Here is a 25,567-nt window from a genome sequence, read left to right on the forward strand (position 1 = left end):
ATTGTATCAAGGATCCCAGAACTCTCCTAGACTTTTGAAAGGGAGAAATGACACCGGTGGGGAGGGGAACCAAAGTGGAAGGCAAGTTGTGACATGACTTATTTTCAGAATGTATCTGTCTTCTTCATTTCTCAGTCTTCTTTGAAAACAAGAATGATGAGAGGTTTAGGAAGTAGAGTCACTACATGTTTCCTCTTCAGTTGTTTTGGGAAACCCTGATCTGCAATTGTTCTTGCAGATAGGCTGCAAATGGCTCTTGTAGAAGCACAGCACTTGTTTTGTCTGCAGAGCTTATGAAACCCATTTTCTGTAGCATCTAACACCCTCTCTGATACTTTGGAGGAAAATAGTGTCGGCTCATCCATTCTGTTGTAGCTGAGAAATCTGTATTATATCTTTTTCCTTAGCAAATAAAATGGCATAATAATTATATTCCTATTGGTCTACTAGCACTTTATTTTGTGCATGTATTATGTACACACATATATATGTACACAGAGAGTATAAATCTATGCTGCGTTAGTTTCTTTTACAGGATAATAAACAAAGTATTTCAGTTTATTAATGGATGCTTTAATAACCTGGATCACAGCTGTCAAAAATATATTCTGGTTTTGTCTTAAACTTCGGTTCTGTTAATAAATTCGCAATGAGTGGCAATTCTTCTGCTTTTTGTATTTAGTCTATACCATTTTCACCCCACATTTTATGTTCTCTTTTTGCTTTGTGTTCTCCACTAAATGGTGTGATTTTACTCCTCGCCATCTGATGGTTCAATTGCTTGTTTTCTAGAGAATATTTTCTTATTTTCTGCCTATTATAATATGCTTTAATTCTTATTTTTATACACCAGGTTGTTGAAGGAAAGTTCCCATTTGCCTTTTTAGTTGCTGTTGTAAGCCTGTCTGTAATTTCCCTCTGTTTCTTTATACTTTTCAGCCCTGTCCATTAGAAACAAGAGGTAAGGCTCATACAAATAGCCTCTTTTTAAGGAGTGAATGCAGTGCCTTGTTAGAAAGCAAAGCAGGAGATTGTGTTCTTTGCCTCTCTCTTGGCAATTTTTGGAAAAACTTTAAAGGGCGCTGAAGTGGCCTTGACTAGCTTTGTGAATGTTCCCATTGTAGAAGTGAGAGACATCCTAGATGCCTAACTACCTTGTTCTTGTGGCATGTATCTCAAATGCAAATAATTGTTTTTCATTCTCCATGACACTGGAAGTTTTCATATACAGGGTAATCACCTTCCGACAGCTTTTTCCTAATCATACCTTTTAATATTCAGACTGCTGGTAACAATCATGCCGATTGCATATTCTATACTCTAATGTTTAGCTAACTTAATTGCTGTTCTGATGACCTCTGGAGGAAAAAAAAAAATAACAGAATTTGTTCCGCAAAGAGCTAAAGTAAATTAACTGCGCAGTGAGAGAAATTTCCGTGAGAGAAAATTCAGTGAGAGAAATGTCACCTCTTACACTCCTCAGTTTTTTCTTGTTATGTTTTTCTTTCTCTACTCTTTTCTGAGCATCTCTTTGGTCACCATTTGCTGTCCTTCAGGATCCCTGCTCTCTTCTCCTCTGCCCTTCTCTTCTTTTGTGACTATTCATCACCTCAGTTTCTTTAACTTTCCTGATCTCTGTTTTCTCTCTGACCCTGTACACCTTTGTTCATCTTTGTACTTTCACCTGCACTTGAGTCTCTGTTTCCACTCATGTGGCACTCAGGTTTTGGCCCAATGATTTTATGAGAGAATGTACAATATTACGTAGTCAAAGTGTATTAGCAAAAAATTAACTTGGGAAAAAAAAAGAAGATAAACACTGACTGAGGCACTTTTGCTGCTCTTCTGGTGAAAGAGAGTTAAGCATCAAGTTAACCCTTACGAGTGATGCTGATGCCCTAAAGACTGCATTGCTCCAAACTAACATAAAGTAGTTAAAATACTACATCAGGGAGCCTGTCTTAATAATTTAGAGAGACCAAGTGGTTCATAAGTTAAATTTGTAGTATTCCTTGTCAACATAAAACTAACATATTTTCACTATATTTTAAAACTGTGTTTTAGCAAGCCCCCACAGTGATATATGACTAGTTAAATCAATGGCTACAGAAAATTTTCACTCACTCGGAACAACTGCAGACTAAGAAAGAGAATATCTTACTTGTGACTGTTTATTGTTACCCTTGGCACTGGAAGTAATTTTGGGTTGTTAAATCAGGTAGAGCAGGTGATGGTTACAATGCCCTTCTAGAAACCATACAGAATTATTTCCTCTGACTTCTGTCCTCACTCTACTTACAAATGTCTGCACATCTCTTGCAGCTCTCCCAACTCTTTCATTTCCTCTCTCCAATTAGTAGAATCTTATTAGATATTAAAGTGATATTTTAGGTTTCAAGTAGCCAAAAGATGATTTTCAAAATTAATTAGGCACTTCCGAGATGTCTCTGAGCACCTTTACGTGTGTGTGAAATATGTTCTGTCATTTCTGAGGCTGCTCATTTGAGTGAAAATTGAAATGAGTACAGATGTGTACAACCACAGCTGGTTTCTAAAATCAGAATTAGGAAACATTCATGAAATGTCACAGAGAACTCCAACCTTTATGTTTAAGAGATTTGAAATAAACTTCGATTTTCTGTCCAGATACCTCTCTTTTTTCATTCATTACCTTTCAACTCTTAGTGTGGTAAAAAATTTACATGGGCACTCGCAGACTGTCCTTAATACTGAAAATCACTGTTAGATGAAGCATACTGGAAGTTACAGTTTCATATTGATCAGAGATGAACTGCTATTCTTAATAGAAATTCTCATTTAAAGGGTTGAAAAAAGTTTTGGTCCAAAAAATGTACATCTTGCATATGTAATAGGAGGAAGACCAAATCCTTCCACCACTAATTTTAATAAAATTTATCATGTAGATTTAGGGGTTTTTATAAAGAAAAGTATCCTCCTATGTAGAGTTGAGTGACCTTGGCATTTGTTGCATCTGGTATAAGAGGAGAAAATTTACAGGGCCTTGAGTGAAAAATAATCACTAAAATATAACTGGATTATGATTATACTCTGTCCTTGATCTCTTACCCTAAACCTATAACTAATTCACTGAAAAATACATTATATCATGGGCTTCTGCATTTCCTAGTGGGTGTTTCTAAGATAGTAAATTGGATCATACTTGTGATTTAACCCCAGCTGGCAACAAAAGACCACACAGCTGCTCACTCACTCTTCCCCCACCCAGTGGGATGGGGGAGAATTGGAATAAAACCCCAAATTTGTGGGTTAAGAACAGATTAATAATTGAAATAAGATAAAATATAGTAATAATAAAGACAAAAAAAAAAAAAAAAAACCCAAGAAAGGTAAGTGATGCACAATGCAGTTGCTCACCACCCGCTGACCAATGCCCAAGCAGCAATCCATCCCTCCTAGCCAACTCCCCCCCAGTTTATATACAGAGCATGATGCTCTGTGATATGGAATATCCCTTTGGCTGGTTTGGGTCAGCTGTCCTGGACGCGCTCCCTCCCTCTTGTGCACCTCCTTGCTGGCAGAGCATGGGCAACTGAATAAGCTCTACTTAGCAACAACTAAAACATCAGTGTGTCATCAACATTATTCTCATCCTAAATCTCAAACACACTGTACCAGCTACTAGGGAGAGAATTAACTCTGTTCCAGCTGAAACCAGGATAGTACTGTACACTGAGGCAGTCAAGCTGTTATAACTTACAGATGAAGATTAAATTTTCAGGAACTGTTTTTTAACTTCTTCAAAATTCATATCAGTCAAGATAAAATTTTCATGTCAGTTACCACAACAAATACCCTTATAGTTTAAAAGTATGAGACATAAATACTTTCCAGTTCTTCTCCTTTTAATATATCTTTAATATTGGTAGCACTGTATGGATAGCCCTTCACCCCAGAAGAGTTTCACATATTGTATGACATCCTAAGATGAGTGATAATTTTATCCTCTGTTTCCGTATTTATGCATTTTACTGCAGTTTCTCAGAAATTTCTTTAGACCTTGGCAACTCTGAAAAGGAAAGAGCAAAGCACGTGATGGCCCAAGGATAGGATGTAGAGAGCAGGAGGGGCTGAGCCTGTTTCAGCCTGGAGACATGGTTGCTTAAGCACTGAGCTGTATTTGTGTCTTCAGACACTAACTCCAACAGCAAAACATAGAAATTACCAGCCAGAAGCCCGCATTACATACCTTACAAAAAAAAAAAAAAAAAAAAATTATAGTAAATGTGCTGTTAAGAATGATAATCTTTAACAGTGACTGTAACACTGAGAAGCAGTTCAGTGTTAAAAAATAAAGTGAAAAGGTAAAACTCATGTTTCTCTTCAGAAATGTACCTGAACGGTGCTGCTGCCACCCACTGTAAGGTAAGCCACTTGTCCAGTCGTGACAGGAGGTTGTCAACTTTTATAGTAACTGCACACATTTATGTAGCAATTCAGCATTGGTCTCCAGGCACAAATGAAATGTCAGATCATCTGTCGCTCACTTTTGTTAGGAACTGCTAAATCCAGCAGCCTGACAGAGGCGAGGCTGCCGCAGTTCTACCCTAAGCAAGGCTCAGGGTGCATCCCCTATAGGCACATGCACACAGAGCACATGTACACACCACATATGTATATATGTACATGGCTGGCCACAAAGGTCAACCCAGACAGACACACTGAGCACTCATGAACACAGGCAGCACCAACGGCCGCACCCTGCTCCCCTCTCTGGCTGAGCTACATGGAGGTCCATTAGTGGGAGATACAGATATGTATTAGTGGGAGATCTATATATAGTGTGTCTATCTATATATAGTGTGTGTATATATATAAAAAACTTATTTTTACCAGTACAATGATGTTCTGCACCAGAAAGCCAGTAAGAGAGGGAGGTTCAGGGTTCTTTCTGGATCTCAGTAAGAAAGTCTTGACTACAAATGACTTAACAAAATAGCTGTTTTAATACAACAGAATAAAACCAGGACTATAAATAGGATAAAAAGAAGAATACAGGTAGCAAGTAAAACCTATACCCCTTCAGTTGCTGGGCACCCTGACTTTGTGCAGCACTGGGCAGAACCTGGATGGATTCTCCCATGGTGTACTGCACAGGTCCCACCCATGGAGGATTTCCTTCTCCCCATGCCCTGGAGCAGGTTCCCATACAGCGACTGTTCATGCTGACATTGAGGCTGCTCAAGCCCCAGCAAATCGGACACATCTGTTCAACATCACTAACTCCTTGAATACAACACCTTCTGCAAGGCTCACAGTACCAACGTGGCTCTCTCCAGCAGCTGGGCTTACACACAGTCCTGCCAGCAGTGCACCCCTTGATACGTACATCCTCTCACTGCAGTGTCTGCAGTTGCTGGCACCACAGGCCACCTCCCACCTGCAATCCCACTCCAGTTGCTGCACTCAGACCCCCATCACACACACCCAGGAAAATGGGAAGGCTGCACCGATCAGGTGAAGGGCAAAGGTAGAAAAACATACTGACCAGCATCCTATTTAGACACAACCATCCTTTTTTGTCTGTTATGCCACTATTTTCCAATACTTTCTCCTTCCAAAATCACCTTTGGATCACCTATGTAACTTGCTGTTCAAGTTATATCTAACCCAGCATTCTTGGTTAGATGGCTGCTCTGCACAGTGAAGCATTTCTAGGGACAGCAACCTGGAGCACAGTTAGCCGTAGGCAGTGCTGTTAGCTTGTCTGTTGCAAGAGCTTTATAAAAATAAGACTCCTCCTTCATCCATATGAAGATTCTTTCACAAAAGCCATTCTTTGTATTGCAGCATAGCAGCACTAGGTAACACTGACAGTGCCCCAAAGCAGGAAGACGCAGCTGCAGGTGAATGCAAAGCATAAATCAGCAAAAGATTAAAAAATGGCTGAAATTGCTATAAAAATCAAAGGTGACATCACTAGCTCCTATCCACTTCCATGAGATATTACAGCAGAGCTGGCCTGGTTACTCCAGGCCAGGGATTCAGACCCCTCCCTCCACCTGGCAGTCAGAGGGTCAGAGAGAGGTGATGGCTCTTCCCCAGGTACAGGCACAGGCAAAGCAATCTCTGGGCAAGAGAGAGGAACAGATACCATTGTCTAAGAAACTGAAGATCTCAGGAACAGTTCCCATCCACTTCCAGGGAATTCTCCAGCAGTGCTGGACAGGTTATTCCATGCCTCGCCTGTCAAATATTTACCAATGCATCAAGTCATAATTTGCTGCTCTGGTTGGAAGTGTTGGAACTCCCATTTAATTTGACATTGTTGTTAACATAGTTATTTCCAGCCCAAAGGAAGATTTGAAGTATTTATTGTTGAACTTCGGATCCACTTTCTTGCTGAGAATTGGGCCCTAACAGTATAGGGGCAACAGATGATCACAAAGATCCATCTTTTTGTCTATACCTTTTTTTTAGTGTTCCATCTTACTTGTAAAGGTGTCACTGGCTTCCAGAAGCTATGCTTGTTATGCTACAGCTGATCAGTTTTAACTGTAGGATTGGAAGCTACAAAAAACATGTAGATTGAAACACTGATGACAGCTGCTGGGTTAGGGGATAAACTACCCACAAAGCAGCCCCAAGGACAATGATAGGTCCTTGTGCCATGTGTTCAAAATGTGCCCCTCAGCCTGACAGTCAGAGCAAAACCTGCAGCAGTGAAGAACTCCTCCCTGATCAACAGATTCTGTAGAATCATCTCAAAATGATCGTTCCTACCATGGCCACTACTACAGGTTTCCTGCATCTTGCTGAATTCATTCTAGCAGCAAAGGGAACTAAACTTTCCTCTGGAACTTGTTCTCTCATTCTGACATTGATGCTGCCTCTCTGGCTTGTGGACTGTCTACTGACATATAGGATCATGAAATATGCCTTTCAAGGCAATGGCTAAAAGAGTGCCCATGCAGCTAATTTTTTTTTTCCCCCAACAGTTTTAGCCAAAACACAATCACAAAAACTTTGGAGTTCTTTCAGACTTTACAAGAACAATACAATCCCACAAAACCAGAGTACTGCCTATCAAGTGATTTGCAGCCTCGTGAAGCCAAGCTCAGCATCCTTCAGCTTTCCTTTGGCACACAGAATATCACTGGCTTCAGAGGCCGTATTTTCTAACAACTGAAATGATGCCTGCAAGTACCGTCCCCACAAGGGTAGCTGCACCAACAGGCCCTTTAAGGGCACAGGGTTAAAAGCCTTACATGTTTTATTTAACAAAAGCAAGGATGCCAAGACCTGCACAGTAACAGGAATCTTGGTGTCTGGAGGGCAAACTTTGCTAGTACAAAGCTGCAAGTCAGCGCATTGTCCCCACCAGAGTTCACCTCCATCATGACTCACAGCAGCCTCGCCTGCGTGGCCTGGGAGGCACCTCTGCTTCCCAGGTGTTCAAGCAGAGTAAGGGCAAAGGGCAAAAAAGACATGGTTGATCTGAGGGTAATTAATTAATTAAATAATCACAATTCTAAGTATAGATAAGACTAGTACCAAAATCCTGTAATGGGTAGGGAACTGTAAATCAATGCACTCCTAACTGGAAACTTCTCCTTTCTTACCCTGTGGAAAAATTTAATTGTTCAATTACAAAAAGCAAAACACTTGTTTGAAAGATAATTGTGTTTTTATTTTTCTAAGCTTGCACTTGTGGAACATAATAAATGACCTGATATAATGACAACTTTTCAAAAGAAGAGTCCCCCTCTCCCCAACATCTGGACAGCAATATATAAATATTTACAGTGAAAAAATAGGGAAGGGAAGAGAATTAAATCAACATTAGCCAAGTCAGTTTGTCTCTACACATCTGATATTGAACATCAACTATTCCCTTCAATTCAATCTTAACCAATGCTTTCCTTTCACACTGCTTAGGCTTTAACTTCATTTTTTAGATTTTAGGTGCAACAGACACACTCCTGCTCTGCTTCTATAGTTTTCTCCTGTACAGTAACCATAGAATTTCCGTACTGAACTTTTTATTTCAGTTTAACTTTGAAAACAGCAAAAAAATTAAATATAAGTTTATGTCTCCTGATATAAAGTTTCTCACACAATCAAACACATCACAACACTGAAAATCAGCATAATGAAATGCTGTACAGCTTCTTAACAAGAACATTAGGTCTGGGTCCTAATCTGTTTGCTTTAACAAAAGCTCTCTTCAAATAGAACAAGTACATATAGAAAAAATAACCTTCTTATTTTCTTGTTAAAAAAGGAAATGGTGCTTTCTATAAACAAAAGATGCAGTTTCCTTGACACAGATATAAGTTACAATGGAGGGAGCTCAGAAAGCTTCAAATAAAATTACCATCTGTTTAAAAGGATGATTTAAGAAGTTGACTGGAAGAGGTTCAATCAGCCCATTTAGTCTGGTAATTCTAGAAATGTCGGTGTAAAAAAACCCTACTTTTTTGCTTTCTGCTATACAGTGTCACACAATCACATGACTGAAAACATATTGCCTGCAGAAATGGTAGACACTGATCACGCACAATTTGGTTGTATGATGTCAACACCGATTGCCGTGTCCAACAAGAGGTTCAACATCCTTCGGATATCGAGGTGCCGTCCTTAGCAGCTGTTTCACATATGTGAGCTTCGTCTGCCTCTAGTGCCCAACGACACACGAAGCCTTGGCTCCCTTGCTTTATAATGTTCATTGAAGTCCAATCTAAAGCTAAGAAACCGAAGGCTTTCATCAGAGCTGGTTGTCAGCAGGACCAAGAACTGCTGGACGATTCCCTAAAGGAGAAAGAAAAACCCAAGAGACAGCTAAGAAGACATCACTGGTGTGTTTTGCACAGGGGTGCCAGGTAGTGCCCAGGCCTGGCAAGGAGGCAGAGGGAATCTGGAAAAAGGCAAGCACAAGCATTTATACCACTTGTTAGCAAATCAGTTATCAGCTGGATTAATTCTTTCTTCAAAAACCCAGAGCTTTATTTTATCTTCAAACGTCTGCCATGCACATCAGTCTCCAATGTAAACAGCTTGGTCTTTTAAACTGCTCCCACTCTGTGTCTTGCAGGCACCCTCCACCTGTCTGAAGGCTCCCAGGCTGCAGGGGAGCTGCCCCTGTGCCCCTGCCCCAGCCCTCCCAGGGCAGCCCCACCACCCCTGGGACACCTTCAGGACCCAACCCAGGCCAACAGAAGACCTCACCATCTTTCCATGTTGTATGTACAACACAGGCCAGGCCAACGTTAGACCACTGCTTGCTTCAAAACTATGTATTTGATGTAGGATATCCAGCAGCAAGTGATACCCCAGCACAGCAGAGCACCTGCCCAATAGTGCAGTCGGTGCTACTGACCCAACAGCTAGACTCTACACATTTGGAACAGTTTTTATGTGGGACTTGCACTTGGCATGCAATAAGTACACTTCTTGAACCCATCCTCCTGTTCAGCTCTAGCCAAGGGGCTGCAGGAGCTCCATAGCATTCAGGAAAGAAGAGGGCTTTGGGAGGATGGAAAGACTCAACTGAAGAATTCATTCCTGATCTCTGCTAAATACCAACATGGACATGCCCACAGAGCCCCCCCATCACTTCCAAAGATGACCCAGGCTGGCCAGGGGAGTCCTGCAAGGAAAATCCATAGTAGGGCTCAGCAGGAATACTGTCCAAGCAGGCAAAAGCTATGTTGCCAACTTAGAGCAACACTGTTGAGCACACAAACTATAATCTATTGACAGCCTACACTTAAAGAATTTGGCTCCATTTTCCTCTGGGAGAGAGAACTGCAATATTTAGACCCAGGAGCAAATTCCTCCCAGATCTGAAGTCCTCACATCAAAGCTCAGGATCTCTACAGCCCTCAACAAAAGCCACCAGTATTTTATAACCTGTGTACTATTCTATTTTCCCCTCAAACTTCCATATGAACTGAACGCTTTTGACAATGCAGCACTTCATCCACATTACCTATAGCTTGGCAAAGCTATAGGCAATACAGAAACTAATCTGATGCAAACCACCAGAGAGAAGGACTGAGAAGTGCTCTGCACATGCTGTACAGGTAGTAAGTCACAATTGTAACTGGTACAAAGAACTAATTGTACTCTTACAAGGTAAAACAAACACACAGGTAACAACCCAATAAAACCACTTCAACCTCATTTGTTTACCTAGGGAAACAATGCATGCTTACATATTTAGTATTTGTGTGAATGTGTATTTGTGGATATTAAAATAAGAAAGAAAGATGCAAGAAATATCAATAGTAAGAAGGAAGAAAGCAGGCCCTACAGCTTTAAGTCAAACTCAGTATCAACATTATTCAAAAATCCTAACCAGGCAGGCCAAAGGTAGTAAGAGAAGTTAAAAGGTAGATTATACTACACCAAGAGCATGTCATGTGTCAAAGTCAAACGATGAGTTGGGATAGGGTTTTGGTTTTCAGCTGACCTGGGGTCTAATCCTGAAAGGCTGCTGTGGCACACAGTGCTGTGTCCCAACTTTCATCGCTTTCTGGAATGCTTTCCCTGAAATCTAACACCTGATATTTCTGGGAAATGGGAGCTTTAGAATCAGATATAACAAATTAAGACAAAGCCAGAATAATTACCATTAAAGATAACAGTCTGGGCACATTCCCCCAAACATCTTACCCACTGTCCATCTCAGTGTATTTAAAATCGAAGTGTTAGGTCCTTAAGATCCATTCTGCAGTCTTTAATAGCAATGACTTGCAAAGATAGTGAAAAAAACTGGAATGAAGAAGAAAATACTTTTTTTTCTTTTCAGATTACACCAGAAGATAGCTATTGCTTCCACTACTGGAGGAAGGAGAAGACTTACATGAATAGACTATTCTCCTTTGTCAGGGGAACATACACGATCAGAAAACCTACCGTCTGCTGAGGAACAGTGAACACAAGCTTCTAAGTAGAGAAGCAAAAAATGAAGACCTAGAGCCATAAACTTCACACACAAATACAAAAGTTACACCTACTCAGCATTTGAAATTGGTTTCTACATATCAAAGCTCAGCATCCGTATTTAAAAAAAATATAATTTAAGGGGCACCTGGTAAAAGTGAGTGAGTATTCGCAGCTGTGAGCACATTTTGGGTATTGAGTCTTGAAATTCTTTCATCCTCCTGCTCTCTTCTTCATCTTCTGACGCAGTTACACCCCACTTGCCCTACATAGAGGCCAAATGAATTAAGAGGTCAAGCATCACATGATAAAAGTTGCTAACTGGGCCACCTTCTGCCCAGCTAAACCACCATGTTTATACAAACCAACCACTGCGGTAGAAAGCCAAACATGGAGCCTCTAATATTGAAATTATCAGTCACTTTTGGTGATTGTACAGCACATGAAAGAAATCCGAGGTTAGCAAAGCAGGTGAGTCTCACATCAGCACTGCGTGTCCCACAGACTGACAGTAGGGAGGCAGGCACGGAGTTATGGCAGTATTGCAAAAGGGTTCAGAATATTAAAGCCTCTTCCACTTCCTTCACCTAAAAGTACCCTAAATTTCTCATCCTCCAAAGCCCACTAGATCTACTCACCTAGAGGTTTTGGGCAAGATAAAAAACACCATTCAGCAGTTTTGTTTGAATTCACCAGCTACTGCTGATGACTTCTACATTTGTCCCAACTACATTTTTCATTTTTGCTGCACCTTTACGTGATATCTAAAATCTTCCATGTATCAGAAGACAAGTATATCTGCCTCAGTTTTCACAGTCTAGTAATATCCTTACTGTACCTCCAGCTCACGCTGTTTTTTCCTCTCTTCAAATTGCAACCTCAGCTGCAACTCCTCCAAAGCAGCTCTGTACATTGTGTCTTGGGCATTCTGGAGCTCAATGATCTGATCAAAAACAGCTCGAAGCTGGTTGAGAAGCACCTGTGAGACAGTTAAGCACCAAAACAATGAAACGGTTGTACAGCAGAAGAGTTTTAAATTGTTACCATTCTTCAGAACATGAGTAAAATTTATTTTTTTAAATTTTTTTTATTTTTTACACACAACTGGAGAGACTGTTTTGCAAAGCCCCAAGTCTGCTGTTGCATAATCACACGGCTTCTTAGGACCAAAACCAACTGGCCCACATTGTAACAAGTTTTGTAACGAGCATCTGTCAACTGTGTCTGAGGATTATGTACAGAGCCTACCATAATAAGGTCTTATATCAAAGGAAGAAAAATTACATTTCCCCTTGCTCCTACAACATCAGGTGTTTCCTAATGTGTAAGCGAGGGTCACAAAGCTACAATTTAATGCAAAGGAAAAGACTTACCCTGGAATCGCTATCCAGCAAGCACCGAGCTATGATTGTGTCTAGAAAAACTTCATGAGCTGCAATGATGTGATCCAAGTCCTGTGCTTGTTGGACCTTGTTCCAGAGTTCATCCCACGAACACTCAAGCACCTGGAGCAATGATTCAGGATTGTGCTGTTTTGATTTGCTAGATGACAAGCTCTTTGAAATTTAAGACACACAACACATACAGAATATTAAAAGTACTTCATTTTTAAGCAACTAATTGGGTGGATAGAGAATACCTCAAATGTAATGTAATACTGCATTTGATGAATGAAATGGACCATTTCTGATGCCAGAACGTGACACTGATGCAGCACCCCAGAAAGCTCTGTAAAAAAATCCAAAGAGATGGCATGTTAAAGACTGCAAGGACATGCACAGCCATCAAACCAGCTTGGTAAACTTTTTTCTACCAAATTGAATACTTCAGAAAACAGCTGCTAATCTTGGATGGTAGCAGCAATACTGGCTGGTAACAGATAAGCAAAGAACATTGCACAATTAACTCCTAGAAAACGTGAGACAAAAATGACACTGACTGTGCTTAGACAGTGCTGGAAACTTGCTGAGTATCACAAGTGAAAAAGAACCTCTCAGTCCCAAGAGACCAAAATACAGTTAATGTCCCATGCGTTCTTTCGGTCAAAAACCTGAGGCCACAGATTTGCAGTTACTTCTGAAGCCTCTCACAACTCTTACCATTAGCCTTCAAGTCACAGACAGCGTATTTTTGCATTTCTTAGCTACACTGAGACCAAAAGAGAGGGTGGTTGTGACAGGGGTAAGGAAGTTGTGGCTGATGCAGTCCAGGCGCAATTCCCTGATCCATGATAGAGTCCACAGGTAAGTCACTAATGGCCTCAGCTGCCCACCTGTAGGAGAAGGTACCTCTGTTGCAGAAGGGGAGTATCAAGCTGCAAAATTTATCTGAAATGAAGATACTTAGCCTTCTGAAATCAGGCAGTTATTCAGACAGAGAAAGTAATTTCTAAGAAGCTGCCAAAGTAATTTGCCACTGCAGACAAGATATGAGACTACTATAAAATTTTCTTATCTTTCTATGTTACAGGACTATCCAATGATCTGAAAGATATTACAACAAGCTAATCTGAAAGATATTACAACAAGCTAATCTGAAAGATATTACAACAAGCTAATTTGTGCTACTCTGTTCTCCATTTCTTACGCCTTTTCAGGAAGGCTATCCCTAACACATTATCTTGCATTTACTTTAAATAGGATCAATGAAAAAAAAACCAAACAACCAAACCTCCAGGGTTGTCTAAACAACAGAAGTCCTTCAACACTGGTGAGCTGGAGACATCTGTGTTTTCTCTTCCAACTACTAACAGGAAAAGAGCGAGCTTGACACTACTGTCTAGAAGTACTCCTTTAAAACATTAAAATCCCTGGCTGTTAAGACTTTTTGGGAATTGCAAATGAAGCTATCCTTGAAAGTTAATGCTACCTCGTTCTGGCTGAAAAACAAAAGACCCTGCAGCTGCTTCCTCCTATCAGTTACTGTCTTCCATTTGGTGCTCTGTGACTGGAAGGGCAAGATGCTGCTTTGGGGGGAGAGGGAGAGAGAAAATAAAGGCAAGTTCTACTACTTCACAAATCAGTGCTGCGGTAAACTATCCGTGTATTTCAGAAAAAAATTGTATTTGCGGCTTCCAACCTAGACATGTCAGTGAGAAAGAGACTCCTGTACCTCCGGGCAGAAGGCAGTACAGGTCTGTAAATATACTCTCCTTTGTCAGAGACACAAACTGAGAAATACAAAACTCAGCTCCTTCTGCCAGCAACAGTTGTAACAGTTTGGCCAGCATTTTAAATGTCTGAATTACTTAAAACACAGCAAAACCTAATGGCAACAAGCAACTGGGCTTTTACCTACAGAAGACTGCACCTTGGCAAAGCATAAGAAAGGCCTCCCAAAGGGGGAGGGGTAGTGGTGTGTGCGGACAGGGGGGTAAAAAAGGAAGAAAAACGCCAAACTTCCTCTGGAGAACAAAAGAACAAATAAAACCCTAGCAACGGAGACAGCTCCAGCCTGAAGACTCTCAGGTGATGAGAATAAAATTTGTTAACTGCACCCTACTCTCAAAGGGAACAGAAAGCAAGAATGCAATAGACCACTGGTTTTGAATCAAACAAGCACCTATTTGGGACAGGGAAATGACAGCAAACCAAATCCTATCTCACAGAAGCAAATAAAACCTAGTCATCCTGTGCAGTTCCAGAGATCAGCCTTGTGCACTAGAGCAGACTTCACAAGAGCTTCTTTCCCAGTGACCTTCTGAGGCCAAGATGTCCACACACCGAAGAGTTCCTAATTATGAAACCACAAATGTATTATATCTTTGTAAATATTACTGTGCCACAAAGAAGCATAACCTTCAATAGCTATTTTTTTACTGAGAGAAATATAGATAGGTTAAAAATGTACAGATGGTCACAAGTATGAGTATATACTCAGCCAAGAAGCAGGATCAAAAAGTCTCAGTCTATTAAACATACACCAGAGCCACTACACTTAAGAGCTTTCCTATTTCTTCTCAAACATGCATTTCTCTTCTCAGCCTCTTCTGCTTTTGCTAAACAAAAGCACAGGGAAAGAGTGAAGATAAAACTAGTAAATTCACAAGTGTCTATGTGTGAGACTTACTACTTCCAGCACAAGAAAGAGGGAGACACAGGATACAGATAGGAAGGCATCAAAGAAGATGAATAAAAGGGGATGGAAAAGTAACAGTCTTTTTCCAGAGACATGGGATGTTTCATTTGCTCACTGCTACAAAAACTCACAGCCAAGGATTAAGTAAACCAAGAAGCAGGAAACTTCATTTTATAATAACATTATTTTATCTTCATCATCATGTACCATTAATCAAGGAGCCACAAAATATAAAATTCATCTGTCCCAACAAACTTCCCCCTGCAGTTGAAAATAAGATGCAGTTCTCTAAATTCAGTTTACAAGTATGTCATCCGTTTGGGCCTTTCTCACCTGGCATGCTTTTCAGCAGCTTTGCATTGCACATGTGCCCTTTCCATATATCAGTAAGAATATACTCCATTCGCTTTGCTCTCCAAAGGAAATTAAATACTCTTAGATAGTGGCTCATGCACTCACGTGTAAATACCTACAAAACAAACAAAGTATCAGTATAAATTAATAGACATACCATGTGTTTTGAAGGACCAAGAACCTCTTCACAGTCCATCCTATCTGACCCATGCAGTTTATTGCTAAATATCATCAAAACAAAATTCCTGGAAACCCCAGAGATTTTGGAAAGATTCTTCAAAAGCTGAACTGAGATACTTAAACATTCAAGTAGGCACAAGACACTGCAGGAAGAAGGGGTGAATATGATAAAGTCTAAGCATTTCACTCTTTTTAAACTACATATAAAAAAATCCTTCAGCCAGACTCATATCTTGACACCCTATTTAAAAAAAGTTATTTACAAGTTCTTTATAGAGGCTAAATACATTCTGATCAATACTGCAGCTATTTTCTCAGTAGTGCTAATGAACACTAGCTATCAAATTTCATTTAGACAGTACAAATAGGTTCTCCTCAAATACCTTCTTCAGTTCCTTGCAAATTATCCCAAATTAGCAGCTACAGACTAATAATAAGAGAACCATTCTATTTATTAAATACTTGCCAAAAGCTCTGCTGTAACAAATGAATTACTGATTTTCAGTAATGATTGTTTTAAATGTAGCTTTTCATCACTCTCAGTTAATTTATAAGAATTGAGATTTTTCCTCTACTGTTTATAGTTGGTGCATCTTAGATGCCAAAAAAAAGAAGTCTCTCTGATATTACATTCCAGAATAAAAAAGTTATCTCAATAAAAAAAATATTTAGCAATTCAATTCAGCATCTGTGACATGTTCACAGCCAGCAGCATATGACATTACCGTTGCTATTGGCCCATCCACATGATAGTCCAAGCTGAAGACATCCCATCCAGTGTCCCCAGGAGATACCTGTATAAAAAAGATAAGCTACTTTCAGTGTATAATCAGAGCATACTAGTGCTCAAGACCTTGCATACTCTTCCATTCTTGACAGCCTATGAAAAAACAAGCACCCACATCAATTCGAGATACAGGGAGTTCCTTCATGAAAGTAGTACATTAAGCAAAAACAAATCAAAGTTTGACACAAGGGTGGGATTCATCTCACCCAAATGTTCATGTTTGTCACTGTTTTTCCATTGGGGCTAGTAAAGGAAGGGAAGGAAAAACTTCTTAGGTAAGACTCAGTTTAAGATATAGACTTAATTCAGATGTTACAGTTCATCAGATAGCTCTAGTTCCAGAGGCAGGAGTTTTCTCATTAAGTCAAGTTTCTTAGCAGAGGTCTCCCTTCATGAAATGCACTTTCATTGCTTCAGTCTTTGTAACTACTGCTGACAAAGAAACCACCCCCCAGATGCTTGTAAGAGCAACAGCAGGAGAAGCTGTTTGCAGAACCTCAAATCAGGACCATGAGCTTCGATTACTGTTAGATCCCAAATACTCCATATTGTCAATGAAAGGGTTGTAAACCCACGGCTTGATATGCATACAGTTACTGTTAGACCTCCAAATACCCAACTTCGTATTGTCAGTGAAACAGCTGTACACCCACAGCATGATATAAAAATAGACAATAGGCAGGAAATGGGAAAAAACGACTTACTAAATGAGGTTTACATAATTCAAAGTAGACTTCAGTGGAAAGGCATGTGAATGTATTTACTTATGCACATGACAATTTTGTTTCACATATATGTCTGCATGTATACACACACACAAAAGGTTATGTTTCAGGTCATAGACACCATGATGCAACAGACCTCCAGAAGTCGAACATCCAGTCGTTTGAGAATCTCAGGATTATCAAACTGGGCATTAGTTGCCCTCACCGCTGTTTCAAGGATTCCAGTTAGATTATGCTGATATAAGGTTGTGGCTGGTCGTGCAAGCTCTGGCCTGGTGGTTATGAAACAAACAGTCATGGCATATTACTGAGCTATTCTGCAGCAGCAGTTTGGTACTAACTGCAGCACACAGTAAAACACTTTTCTGACAGACTTTCAAAACCTCTCATATTAACTGTTTCAGTCTTAACCATGAAGAAAACTAAAAGGCAAAATATTTGAGCAGAACATGACTATTCATATGCAGCTATACACCTGACCATCAGCATGCGGAGTAACTTTATCCTCACTTAACACCAGTGATTTGAAGTTACCAGGATTGCTAGCATAACTATTCTGTAATTTGAGTTGCATTCATATCTAAAATGAGGCAGATTACATGATTAACACATCAAACCATGATTTCGTTTCAGTTGAGAGACTTACTGATATCCATCTCACAGGCTTAGAAGTGCTGGCAGAAGAACAAAAACTCACCCCATCCATGCAACTTAAACTTTCCAAAGAGTTGCAACACGACAGTAACAACCACCTTGCACTACTCCTCTCCCCCATGATCAATATTGGAAAGCCCCTCACTACTTCTGCCTCAAATGTAATACTGACTCCACAAATCAACCTTATTCTGCTTCACACTAATTTTCAATTAAAAAATCATGGTTATGTACAAGTCATCACCAAACATTGTTGATTCTGATTTACAAACAAGGTAGTGGAAACTCTATCACAAAGCCTCCCTTCTAGGCCAAAGGAAAGCTTTGTAAAGGACATTTTTGATAGACTAAGTTTCATCAGTAGCACCAGCATGTAAAAACAGTGAGCTTGCAAATACACTTTAAGAACTGAAACTAATACTTCTGGGTGCACCTGAGTGCTTAATATAGAGGCTGGTGAGGCACCAATTACATTTAAAAAAAAAAATGTAGAGGTGTTGACAAAATGCTTTGGACCAAACACCTCCAAAATACAAAAGCCTAACATTCACAGCAATGCTAACTAGTGGCATCAAAAGCAACAGAACTTTTCTGCTTAAACTTGCTGACAGGAGCGAGAGAAGCGCTGACATCCTCAAGGCTGTTACAGGGTCAGCGTCAAGATATCTATATTAGTGCAAATTTTCAAGACATTCTGAAGTGGTACTCTATACACTTCATACCAAAAGGAAGAACAAAATTTAAGACTCAGGGTCAAAGAAATTAAACCCAAAATAGAATTTAAAAGTTGTTCAATTAAACCTCCTAGCAATAAGATACTTAAAGGGTCCTCTTCCAAAAGTGAAACAGTTTCTGTGCTGATCATGCACATTTGCAAGCATCAGAAATTCATCATAATTAATTACCCTTCCTACTCTCTTACTTGAGCAAGTCCATTAAATGCCTGATAAAGTCTCCTTGACCAAGTAGTAAGTAGCGCCTCATGGCCTGCATGTGTTCCAGTAAATTGTACTTCTTATTGAGAACATCCAGTAGGTATTTGCTGGTCTCAAAATAAGCTGCATCAATTTTCTCTTGAAATGCATTTTCCAGATCTGTGAACAAATCAGCAGCTAAAAAACAAAAGTTAAAATTAAATTAATATTTTTCAAAAACTGAGGCAAACAAGCTTTGGAATTGAAACATACAAGCAGAGAACTTGATATTTTGTCCGATCCACTATATTATTATACATTTGGCATAGACAAAGTGAAAGCAAATCTAAAGCAGCCCATACTTCAACATTATTACTTTTAATTTGTGCCCAGCCTGTACTTTCCAATAACAGCTCATTATTTAATCACTTTCACACAGGAAAGTGATTAATTTTTAGCTTTGAGAAATACTACAGTTTACAGAATAAATTAATTTGAAAGAGATCTAAAAGCTCAGAGTTAGGGATAAGCTTTGCTGGAGGCAATCTAAATCAGAAGTCACTTCTAAGGGTGGGAGGAAAAAAAAAAAAATAAATAAAAAAATCAAAGAATTGGTCACAATATACAACAGAAGAGAGGTCCCCACATATAAGCCAGAATTAAAGAGGAGGGAACATGCATGTGCTATCTGAGGGACATCCAGCAACCCGATGTTTTCTTCTCCACCCTAAATGCATGGCAATTTGAGGGCAGAAAGTAGGACACTGCCCTTTAGTAGGAAGCATATTTCACTGTCTTCCACAACAAGCTTATTAAAAAAAATTACTGCAATAAGGCTGTTAGGAGATATCAAGAAATCTGGCCTCTTCAGGCAACATGGAGCAAAACTCCAAACACTGGACTGCTAACTACTGTTAAGATTCAGCATTAAAGAATATACTCACACTTCCAACAATTTTGAATTACATAACTAATGCTCTAAAGGTAAAAAATGAAGATTCAGGTACCAAATTAGCGTAAGAAAATGCACTGCCTGCTCCAGGTTTAGTTCCAACCTGTACTGCAGACAGGAAAAATTAAAACCAAGTTTCATGTTCTGATGAGATTCAGCTTCAATTAATAAAATGCTTTTAAACAAGTAATAAAACATTGGTTCAAATGAAGAAGTCACTGTTTAATGAGGGAAACCTCACACTGTCTGGTTCAATGACATTCCCTGAGGTTTCCAAATTCTCATTCAGTAACCTGTGAAACTCTCCATAAGACATCAAAAATGCAAGCATATGCAGAGATGGCAAAGAGATAACACTTGTGCAATACATTGCTGTGCTCAAAATCCCTACACTAGAATATTAATTAGTCAAGTAACATACATCAAGCTTAGGAGATGTGAGAATTAATACAGCCTGCAGTAAAGGAATCCTCAAATTCCACTTTCCAGTCAGCGACAACAAGCCAGAACAGCAAAACAATTCACCAAGGTCTCTGCTCACTCTGGTCCAAGCAGAGATCTGGTGTGATTTAACAAAGCAATTCTTGCATTGCTCAGGTAAAGAAGCATGCAGCAGTGTTCCCACTGCTGGGAAAAAGATCTGTTTGTATTTGTCTCACTGGTACAGCACAACAAGAAAGTCCAATCAATTCTAACTTTCATCCAATTTTTCCTCATCAGCAGATCCTGTCCTCAATTGCTGTCTTTCAAAGATGCGTTCAAGTGTGGCTGCTTTCTTGCACAGTGGTACCAGCCATGTGATCTGCCACATGGTTTCACTGCTGTCTTCAGAAGAAGGAACTTTTAGAAGGGGAAAAAAATGCTAAGAGGAGTTTGACAGACAGAACACAGTAAGTTACAATACCCCAATTATTTGTTCCTGCAAGTGTCCTTCAAAAAGATGCTGCGAGCCTAATGGGCAAAGCGAGAGGGAACAAGCCAACCCAGAAAGAGTTATGAGCTAATGTCTTCAGGTACTGGACACAGGGATTGGGCCTAGGACTGACTCAAGGCACATGCAAAACCCAAAGGCAACTGCCCAGTCTGCCTATGGCAAGCCTACCAAGTCACACATGCTGGTCCTGCCTCCACTCGAGTAGGGGTGAGCGTGTATGAGTCCATAACTACGGCTGAGGACACATGAACCAGTCTCAACTTCTTGTTACCCCAAGCAGGAAAAAAAAAAAAAAAAAAAGCCTTTCCCCTCTCCTTAGTACTCTTGCCAGCTTGCCCTAAGGGAAGGAACCTGGCCACAGCCCTTCATCTCTGAGACCAGAAAAACGAAGTTTACATGTGTAGCTGTAACACCACCTCTGCATACATGCACACCAGCACAGGTGATGCAACATCCCTGCTTGACATGCAAAACTACCAAAAAGGTTGCCTACATCAACAAACAAGAGGCCTAAGCATAAGTTTTTAAAGCTGTACAAAGTTATCTCAGGACACTGTGAAATACCAGAAATGGATCAAGAAAGGGTCTGGCAAAAATCACTGACTGACAGGTCCATGAGTTGCTATTGAACATACTGGTCTCATGTCATTCCTGGGTTTAGAAGTTCACAAACTTTGGACAGCTAGAGGTTGGAGCTGGGATCATTTTATCTGCTTTTTTTACTGTTCTTCTTCCCCAAGTGCTTACTACAATCCCCTGTCAGGCAAGATGATGAACTTCTATATAGTTCTTCATCTCCGACTTCCTGTTTTAATACATGTTCAGTTTTTTACATTGTGATGACTCCAGCAACAAAAGGAACCTTGGGGAAACATGAGCGCTAAGGTTCCAAACTAAATTAAAGAAATAAAAAATACAGCCAGACCCATGAAACAGTTGTAAAATAAGAAAAAACATCCAGAATTCAGGCTGGTATCCTAGCTTTCCATTGTCTTATTATAAGTATTTATCTGAAAGGACGCTCAGGATATTATCAGATGGCACAAACCAGGACAACTAGATGCATTTCCAACATCACTGACACAGAATGTTCTTTCAGGATTGAATGGGTAAAATGCCCTAAATATAAAGGCAGTTTCATGCAGAATTAAGGCAGTGCAATACTATGAGTTATTTAGGCTGCAGGCCCTAAGCTCAGCACACCTTCAACACACTGCAGATATAAATGGATGTTACCCACTATAAAACTGCTCTTCTGTCTGAAACAGGTATTCTCAGCACTTAAGATAATGTACTTGCTTAGAAGCTCTCATCCTCTACATAATAGGGAACCTGTATTTGTGCGGATCTTCCATTCAATGAAGGAGAGAAACAAGTGCAAATTTAAAAAAAATATTGGAAAACCATGACCATAAATGCTGCGTAAAGTGGTAAAAGTAGTATAGCCAAAGGACGTTTTGCCTTTTTCAGGAGTAACTGGCAGCATAATGCTTCAAATGCATTTATAGCCGTTATTCACTTAACCCCAACCCCTCTCTACACTTTAAGCACATCTTTCACTAGGCACTAGGCACTGTGCGCAGGACAAAAAACGTATTATTAGATTAAATATTCTTGCAGACATGAATGGGATATAATTATAAGAATATCTTTCATAGAGGTTCTACTGCTAAAAATCCATACTGTGAAGAGTTAATATGAAAACTAATCCAAAAGTAATCTGTAGGGGTGGGAGGGGGGGAAGACAATCCGACGAAACCAAGCTTCAAAGTTATATATAATAAAGTCATTTGACTACAAGGATAATAGAAAATTATAATACAATATGCACTATAGAAATATTGTACAAGATGTCAAAAAAAGTGCAAAGAAGCATTCATGTTCTTATAAAATGTAAGTCAAGAATTTGACAGAAAAACTAATGTTTAGATAACTCTCCTCTTGGCAAAAGCCAGATATACTAGTAGGAGTAGGACATCATTATAACTTCTAGAAACTACGTACAAAATAGCAGCAGAGAAATTATCCTAGTGATCTACATTTTAACAGCTAGACTCTCTCTGGTATATTAAATGTGTTATAAAAAGAAGTTATGGTAGTAAAATATCACCTTCACCAGAAGAAAGCAAGTTGTCCTTTCTCCCAGGTGTAGGAGCATCTTACACATAGCTTTACCTTCTCTGCTTAGTATTTATACACAAATTCTCCTTGGTTTAGACGTTTATTAGTTGCTATCTTTCATCATAACAATGTTAATTTCACTGCAAAGACTATGCCACCAAAGAATAATCACATATACTATATAAATTCTCATTCACTAAAACTGAAATCTCTTCTAAATAGAAAGAAATAACCTGAAGGAATTCTGATAGTTAAGTTTTGGTTTAACTTTCAACAGACAGCAACCCCAATTTTAAGTAATCTTCAAAAAGGATTTTACTAACTTTCCACATACTCAATTTTCTTTGGACATACTATAGTGGTAGAGTGCATTTACAGAAAGGCTTTTGTCCTGCCTGTTTTTACTGCTCATTCTCTTATTTACAATTAATTAATTAATTATTATATTTAAATCACAGAATTAATTCAGTATTATTATAGAATTGTATGATGCAGTATATTTGACAAGAAGTCATAAGTACTGGAATGCTGCAGTAAGAATTTAGAATACCCCCACACTCAATCCAGCCCTCTCAAAAGGACAGTTGAAAGCAGGCTGGTTTCCGAATGGTTTTATTCTGAAATCCAGTACATTAACAACCATCCAGCAAACTATCAAATTAAGAAAAGAAAATTATACATATGCATCTTCATGCATCTTTTGTAAAATGCAAGCATCCATTGAAATACCTGTATTTTAGGGCAGATGGGACTTTTGTACTCCTTTCCACCCCACTATCCAAAATGTCAGTTTACAGTCTAAACTACATATTGCACAGAGCTCAGTTCGAAGAGAAGAAGCTGACCAATACTGATACTCTACCATCTTTTGAAGACTCAGTAGATTTTGCCACAGCAATCATCTTTGTGGATGGAGTTTGATCATGACAAACTTGATGCAAGAAGTTTATGGATTTTCCTATTAGGAGGACCTGAATAAAAAAGGATTTTTTTTTTAAAGTGATTTGCATATGAGGAAAAAAAAAACCATCTGACCACCAAACAAAAGAGCCACCCACAATCACCAGAACAACAGGATATTTTGTCATCTTTCTGTGCTCTTAGTTTCTCAATCCCAATCCGAGGAATCCAGAACTTCAATGCTAACACAAAAAAGGTTTTAGCACAAACTTATTTTCCCTCCTCAAGATCTCCTGAAACAAAATTTATTGGTTAGTGAATGGAAAAGAGAAACAGTCTTAGAGCCTTCCACAGCAAACAATTCTAAAACTCTTAAGACAATTATTTATCGTTAAATTTAGTCTCTGTTTTCTTAATGGAAATCTAAACAGCAGCATAGGGCAAACAAATCATAAGAAGATTAATTTTTTAATTCATACCTTTTTTGATTGCTCCATTGTAATAAAAGAAGGGATCATTGATTTCCTCAAAGTGTATTTGTCATGCCACAACCGATCAGTTTTAACTGTAGGATCTGAAGCCACAAAAAACTGTAGATTGAAATAAATGTTAAAAACAAAACATGAACATAAACTTTCTCCCCTATTCTTTCATTTCTGCATTCAGAAAACAGTAAAAATATTCCAAGTTGTTTTTTTAACTAAAAAAAGCAAAAAATATATTTTTTTCATAGCTAACATGCAGCACTGTCCTGAAAACTGATATGTAACTTTTATGTTGATAAATATGAACTCTAAAGAATAAAGTTAAAGAACGGCTCAAATAATTTAGTCTCCACTGTATGTTATGAAACCTTGACTACCTCAGGGCAAAGCATACTCTCTGTAAAGCCTCCACTATTAAATACAGAAGCATATACCTTTTTCTGGCAATTAGTTATACAGTTGGGGTAGGAGATAAAGTTCAGAATATAACTATAATATGCTTTTATTTTACTGGTTCTATTTTTACTCAATCCCCTCTGGATTGCTTCCTATTTTAACAGATGCAGAATTGCAGAAAAAAGACAACAACAAACAACCCCCAAGAAATCCTGCAACTGAACTAGTGATCAAATGCTAAGGTCTCTCAACTCCACACAAGAGAATACTTTCATTTGTAAGAAACTAAAACTACATAGTCAGTTTTGTTAAAATGACTTGTGGATGGATTCTGTCCTCATGCTGTCAAACCATTTTTTGGACAAGAACTTTCTTCACTGCTTCCAAATACCATTTCTACCAAGAACGGCCAGTTGTCTTTGTTGAGAAATTGTGTCTAAGGTATGAAAATTGTAGCTTTCAGCATACCACATCCAACAGTGATTTTCAGTATTAAGAACATTCTTAAGAGTGCATATGTGAATTTTTAAACAAAGAGTTGAAAGCTAATGAATGATATAAAACAAACAAAAAAAGACAACTGAGAAAATGTCTGAGGAGTAACTGGGAAAAAAGTAAAATCTATTTTACACTTCTAGCCATAAAGATTCATAGATATTTCACACAAGTCTCCTAATGCTGACCTTAAAGATCAGTTGTGGATGATATTTATACTCATGTTAATTTTGACCCTGATGGACAATTTCAGAAATCAGACAGCATATTTCACACTCAAGTAAAGTTACTCAGATGTGTCTCAGAAGTACTCCATTTTTTTAAATTATTTTTTGGCTTCTTGGAACAAAAAAATGTCTCTTTAAAAAGACTGTACTGATTGGAGCCAGGAAAAAGTTGTAAGAGCTTAAAAAGGCATAAAAATGTTTCTACGAAGAAAAAGGACAGTTACTAGAACTTGCTGTTACAGAAGTCAGAACCAATAACACTGTAGAATTTCTAGAGGAACTCTGGAACCATAAGTCTCTTCTACCCAATTTGACAAACAGAAGTTATTTATGAAGTTAACAGTAAGTCGTCAGAGTGGAATATTCTGAACTTTATTCAAATACAAGGCTTGCATTCTAAACAGTTACAAAGAACTCTGCACACATTACTACTGTTACAC

General features: G+C 39.0%; 1 protein-coding gene across 1 annotated transcript in view; it reads right to left on the bottom strand.

Moving 5' to 3' along the window:
* Window positions 1-7,647: 7,647 nt before the first annotated feature.
* Window positions 7,648-25,567, bottom strand: part of TUBGCP3 (tubulin gamma complex associated protein 3) — a 56,618-nt gene continuing 38,698 nt past the window's right edge. Inside the window, exons 13-23 of the mRNA XM_026845809.1 lie at window positions 24,004-24,114; window positions 23,487-23,595; window positions 18,626-18,815; window positions 17,186-17,321; window positions 16,263-16,331; window positions 15,337-15,472; window positions 12,566-12,654; window positions 12,300-12,431; window positions 11,765-11,905; window positions 11,075-11,191; window positions 7,648-8,790 (exon numbers count right to left, since the gene is read on the bottom strand). Of these exons, the coding sequence (XP_026701610.1) occupies window positions 8,632-8,790; window positions 11,075-11,191; window positions 11,765-11,905; window positions 12,300-12,431; window positions 12,566-12,654; window positions 15,337-15,472; window positions 16,263-16,331; window positions 17,186-17,321; window positions 18,626-18,815; window positions 23,487-23,595; window positions 24,004-24,114 (1,389 nt within the window). The 3' untranslated portion in view covers window positions 7,648-8,631. The remainder of the gene's footprint in view (window positions 8,791-11,074; window positions 11,192-11,764; window positions 11,906-12,299; window positions 12,432-12,565; window positions 12,655-15,336; window positions 15,473-16,262; window positions 16,332-17,185; window positions 17,322-18,625; window positions 18,816-23,486; window positions 23,596-24,003; window positions 24,115-25,567) is intronic.

This window comes from Athene cunicularia, assembly GCF_003259725.1.
Source record: "Athene cunicularia isolate RWA chromosome 1 unlocalized genomic scaffold, athCun1 chr1_part1, whole genome shotgun sequence".
Lineage (NCBI taxonomy): Eukaryota > Metazoa > Chordata > Aves > Strigiformes > Strigidae > Athene > Athene cunicularia.